This window comes from Phaethon lepturus, unplaced genomic scaffold (genome assembly GCF_000687285.1).
Source record: "Phaethon lepturus isolate BGI_N335 unplaced genomic scaffold, ASM68728v1 scaffold18902, whole genome shotgun sequence".
NCBI lineage: Eukaryota > Metazoa > Chordata > Aves > Phaethontiformes > Phaethontidae > Phaethon > Phaethon lepturus.
Genome location: NW_010525155.1, coordinates 3,188 through 9,463, shown reverse-complemented (window position 1 = coordinate 9,463; position 6,276 = coordinate 3,188). Strand labels below are relative to the sequence as shown.

Sequence of the window (6,276 nt, the reverse complement as noted above, 5' to 3'; positions counted from 1 at the left end):
TCAGGTGGTTTGTTTTTTTTCTTCCCCCGGAGATCTCACTTTGAAAGGAAAGTAAAAAAAGGAATATGATTACTGTCATTGTAGGAAATATAATTCTGAGTCATTTCACAAGCAAAATAAAGCAAAAAAAAGTCTAAGATAAAAAAGTCAACTTCTCCCCTCAGCTATAAAGCAGCACTGCTAAAAATAACTTATCCTTTGTGTCCTGTGCTACTGCAGTTCCCGCCACATTTATTTTTAAACCACAACATCCTGCAGCACTGGGGCTCTCGGGAGACTGTATTACAGCCAATCTTGTTTTAGGAGATCAAACACTACATCCCCACTTCTGCCTGCCCTCTCTTAGACAAGACAAGTAATGAGCAAGGGTAGCACACTCTGCGTGTCTGAAACAGCACCCTCACTCTCACGACAACTATTTCAGCTGCTGGACTCTGCAGCGACGCAGCTAAGAACTGATACACGCTGTTGTGTCTGCAGAGCGCAGCTCTGACAGGAAGCCAGTAACGAGCAAAGGAAGGAAAGGGTCAGGGAAGATGACTGCCTTGCTGTGTGTGCACGTGCCTGACTCTCTGGCCTCCTGCCGCTGTGAGGTAACGCAACAGCATAGACTTCTCTTTCAGGCATTTCCTATACTCCCACATATTTTAAGCCCACAAACTATGGCCAGAACATCACACTTGTACAGTAGAGTTTTCAACTTTGTCAGAATAGTATGCCTGTTTTTAAAATATGTGAGGATAAAAATGTAAATGGAAGACATTACCTTCATCAGGAGGAACTGATGGCTTGATTTCAGAAGTGACAGTATCCATATCTTCAAAAGGCTTGGCACCTGCCTTCTCTTGTTCCACCTCACATAGATATACATCAATGGGTCCTTTTGTGCTCTTCACATGCACTTCTATGCAATCCTATAAAACAGCAACTTGCATATAAACCAAAGAACAAATCTTATGCATCAGTTACCTATTTTTGCATATTTTAAAGCAAATAGATTACGAACAGGACACATAGAGGAATGACATAACTATTTAAAATTGTGTTACTAGTTCTACATAAATTATGACTATTATTTAGATTTGTAGGCCACTTACTACGCACCGTTAAGATAGCATGGTTTCATTTTTAGTGAACATGCACTTAATTAATCTTTGTTTAGTCTTTTTACTGACCTTTAGAACCTATATGTTCAGGAAGAGTAACAACATTTAAAACTTTACAAGTTGATGCATGGGATTAGAAGACAAATCAGAGCACAGAGCAGCTTTAATAATATGGCAAAGCAACTAAACCATATTACTTTCACTGCTTTCCTTTAGCAGACATCACATCGCAAGGCACAGAGCAAATCAAATTCAGTGGGCAACAGGAGAAGATTCCGTTCTCTCAAGTACAGCTTTTAAAATCCTGCCTTCTTTTGCTTCAGGAAGCCTCTGAAATCATATCTGTTTCATCTCTACAGGGTAAGAGCCAGCTCCTTTTACCAGTGAAACCACTGGAGATCTATGCAGTGGATCTAAAGTTTTCTGATTCTATTGATTTGTATCTCCTTTTCCTACAATATCACCTCCCTTTCTGCACACAGAACAAGGCAAATTTGATGAATAAACGATTAAGAACATTATAAAAAAATGTACATGCAAAAGGAAAACAGAATTAAAGCTCCATTTGTTATCTTAAGACTACTTCCTCTTTCACAGCACTACAGTGGGTTCCCAGTATATAGGCCCAGGTGCAGTGCAACTGGGTGCAGAGGGCAAAGCTATGGCTCTTCTCTATGACCTGAATGGGAGGGTGCGTGCTGTACCATGCGGTGAGGACAGGGCACAGCTCCCCACCACCATGAAAAAATCCATCTTGACATCATCTACTAGAATGCCAAAATGTTTTCTTTTACCAACCATACTGTGCATTTCATACTTTAATGTTATAGTAACTGTAATATATAATAGCTATATAATTGCTATCTACTCATTAAGACATTTACATACTGTTAGATCATTATCAAATCATACTTATTGCTTTGATTGGTTAGATTTATAATTTTTTTAGATTTTAGTACACAAAAAATAACAGCTTTTTTGAAGTTTCATTATCCTAGTACTTATCAAACAAACCGACAGTGGAAATAGTAACATCTATTACAGCTGTTCCATTCTCTCTAGCAAAAAACAAATAACTAAAACTCAGACATGTTTATTGTTTAATAATTTAGGTAAACAAAAATATCACAGAATCACAAGGTTGGAAAGGACCTTCAAGATCATCAAGTCCAACCATTAATCCAGCGCCACCATGTCCCCTAAACCATGTCCTGAAGTGCCACATCCACACGTTTTTTGAACACTTTCAGAGATGGCGACTCTACCCCCTCCCTGGGCAGCCTGTTCCAATGCCTGACCACTCTCTCAGTGAAGAAATTTTTCCTAATATCCAATCTAAACGTCCCCTGGCGCAACTTGAGGCCATATACTGAAAATAAGTTTCTTAGGCTATTATCCCTACCGCATTGTTTAGTAGAACACGAGAATAAAGTTCCAATATTTGTTATACATGACAAAGCAACTGGAAGTCAATTACTGATTGCTGCTGCAAAAATCAAATTTGAGAACTTTTGTTCCCTTACGACAGAAATGTATAAAACTTACTTCTTTAGGAATTGGTATTTCCAATTTGGTTTCCTCTGGAGCTTTGATTGCAATCACAATCTGTTCTTGAAATGCCTGAATGCTACGGATATCCTGATACGTCACATAAGCTAGTGTATACATTGGTCAAGGATTCTGAAAAGTAATTTGCTAATGCGCAGAAGCAAAGAGTATGATGTTAAGATATCCTGAAGCAGAATACCAATGTAAGAAGAGTGGTAAATAGTTCAGCTGAGGTTACTTTAAAACTAGCTTTGTAAAATTAAGTATTAGCTAACAAGTGGAGAACATTTTTTCTTTATTTCTAAGAAGGAAAAAGCATTTTAAAAATTTGAGACATTAAATATTAAAATACACAAACAAATTTGACAAACAGTTTTCACAGATGCTGTCATAAGTCTACAAAGCAAAGGGAACACTGCCCTGGCAAAACTACTTCTTTGTTTTGTAATAACTATGCACATAAACAATTTCCTGGAAAACTATGGAATTATTTTCTTAACCAGAACAGGTAAGGTGTAATGAAAAGTTTTCCTGGTATCATACAGAAAATGGTCACATTTCATTTGAGCACAGACCTTACCATTCTGCCAGACAAGGGAGCTAAGTAATATTTTATTGTAACCTAAAGCCAAAATCCAATGTTTATGTCATATTAAAAGAAATCCCTTTTCTGTTATCAAAACCCATCTGAAAGACAAGACTGCATGGGAACCTGTTTCAAGAGACAGAGCAGTATTAGGACACAACCAACGTACCATCATATCTTCTTGGCAAGAGGCCACTGGGACTCCATTTTGGGTCCTCTTTCTCATCTCACTAAGCAACTCAATCTCACTGGTAGGTCAAGACCTGCCCCTGAGACAACTTTACTCTACAATGGAGAGAACAAGGTGATGGTCAGGGTACTAAGACTACTGCCTCACCTCCATTCTTCTGCAGTGGAAAGGTCCCACAACTAGCACTCCCCTGAGAACAGGCTAGATTGCACATGATACTGTAAAGCGGGACCCATGACTAAGATACACTTATATAAAATAAGTTTCCTATTATAAAACTCATTACCAAGTATTACTGCATACCTGTGGTATCAGCCTACAGCTATTACTAGCTACCCAAGTACTTGCAACAAAACTCACAAGTTAAAAGGATATTTTGCATTTTCTTTGTCATCTGTTAGTTCAAACAACTGATGAGCACAATCCTTGATTAATTCATCCAGAGCTTCTTCCATGGCTGACAAGTCAGAAAGTTCATCTTTAAGGTTTTGCTGCTCTGGTGCTTTTCCGACAATTTGGTCAAGATTAGAACCTCTAAAAGAATATGAAAGTTGTCGAGTATGTTTATATAAATAAGGGCCTGTTTACTGAACACAAAGAATTCCAACAGAATACAACAAGGAATTCTGGCATCCTTTACTCAGCTGAAATACGCTTCATTGAGCTTTTGCACTTGATACTTGTTAATATAGTAAGCAATTCAGACAGCCTAAGGATATAGAAGAACTTAAAATTTTTTTAGCTGTTAAGAGTAACTCAATATGTTCAAGAGTACTCTCAAACTTATACGCATTACTCAACATTGTTGGGTTTTATCGTTTCAGAAATTAGAAGTTTCAAAGTCAACTCACACCCACTGGATATGATTCTTAGATCTTTTCTGAATTAAGTGGATTCCATCCAACACATTGGTGATGTCATACACTCTTCGTTTTCGTACTCCAAGCGTTGTTGCTACTTCATTTAAATCAAGGACACCGTCTGGAGCTGTTTTGACAAGATCCATGAATTTTCGGGTCAAATAAACCAAGGATGCATCAAATCGAGGCTTTTTGACTTTCAGAGTTCCTGTAGAGTTTTGATAGAATATTGAGGGTAAACTACTACATGAGTATGAAGCATTCCTTAAAAAACAATAGTGATGAAGTAGCAATGAAAAGTCTGAAAACACTTCATTATTAATGCTGACATTCCAATGGCATCATACAAAGTCTATTAACTATATATACCTTCATTTGTTTGCAGTGATTGTATCTTTATAGCAAGCATGCATCTTCATGCTTTCAACATTCACGACTTCAGACTGCCAGTATGGACATTAACAGTCACGTAACTGTACGTCCTGTAGAGGATCAGACAACTGAATGAACACCAATGAAACCTTCAGTTAACTACAGATAGTCTCAGGGCACTGCCAGAGAACTGCAGCTCTGTCATCTGCTCCATGACACTGTTAAAATGTTTTTTCCACACCCTTTTGGCCCAGATTAACCAGTACATCTCCCAGATATCATTCAGGCATGGTTGAGGAGTTAGTCTGGTTTCAGGGACTATTTCAGCCTAGATGCGACCAATCTGTTCTGGGGTCCGAAAACTTAATACATGGACAAACTCTGGTTGTACTGTTTGGCCGCAAGGCAAAAGAATTGGTGATGCCATTGTTACATTAATAAATTAAACAAAGATATACAGACACCAGGACACCACAGGTTTTTAAGAGAGATCCCTGTGCTACGTGTATCCATTACCAGCATGTTCACAGAAACAGCCGAAAAGTTACTGATGAACAGCTTGTTTAACTTTAGCTTGTTATTTATATATGCATAAAGCATAAAAAAGTATGTATTTTTAAAGCACAAAAAAGATATGGTACACATGCACTTAGCTGATGCTAGAGTCAATGAAAGACTGTCAAATCCTGCTGTTACGTGTGTTTTCTTCTGCAAAGCAAAGCAGGTATATCTGATCAAACTGTGCCACTGAGTAGTATTCTAGTCTAACACTTCAAGAGAACGTGTGTGCATGTGTGTTTGTGCAAGCAAACTTCCCTAGGAAACACTCTACTTCAAATGTCAGTATTTTTCCCAGGACGAATGAGACATGCACTTTTACTCATCGTCTATCACACCCATTCCACAGCTGCAAGATCATGTACTCTTTAACATGAAGGACAGGTTCAACAACTCAGTTTTGGATTGTGTTACTGTGAGAGGTCCAAGACTATCCAACTGGTGAGAAAAAATGAAAAACCAACGCAGATTTACTCAAGCTACTTTTATTACATTTGTTAATACCAGTTGAAAACCAACATTTGCCAGCATGATGTTCCAGTTTTCTCTGACTCACTTTTCCCATCAGTTATTTCCTTTACAGCTGTGGGAAGGTATACTTGCAGCAGATTTAAAAAAGGAAAAACTATGAAGAACATGTTGCTTCATAGCTGTTACTTCATTTAGTGTGCAGCATTCCTCTTGTTTTGCCTATATTAGATATACAACAATTTCTCATTTGTTTACAGCATGTACTCAGCAATGTAAAAAAGCATGAAATACTTCAAGAATAATCTTCAGACATGGAACACAGCAACTTACTTCTCACAAACTGTACGTCATCATCCACATTCAGGTTGATCATTGGTGCCTGGGAAAAAAAACCAAAAAACCACAACTGACATAAAATGCTGTCTACACAGGATGCTTCTCCGGAAGAAATCCCCAAATCAACTCTAGATGCTACAGCCATCAGAGTGCTGACAACTCAACAGATACTACGGTGAAGGCGTGTCACTGGGCAGAAGGGATACATGCTCATTAATTCCTTTCAGAATTTCCACCTCTTAATCTCAG

General features: G+C 38.1%; 1 protein-coding gene across 1 annotated transcript; it reads right to left on the bottom strand.

Moving 5' to 3' along the window:
- On the bottom strand, positions 1-6,061 carry E2F6 (E2F transcription factor 6). Its single transcript, XM_010282640.1, has 6 exons — positions 6,022-6,061; positions 4,282-4,498; positions 3,806-3,964; positions 2,652-2,766; positions 767-914; positions 1-38 (listed from the first exon to the last, which is right to left on the bottom strand). The coding sequence occupies exons 2-6, from the start codon at positions 4,434-4,436 to the stop codon at positions 1-3; spliced, it is 615 nt and encodes a 204-aa protein (XP_010280942.1). The 5' UTR covers positions 4,437-4,498; positions 6,022-6,061.
- Positions 6,062-6,276: the final 215 nt, after the last annotated feature.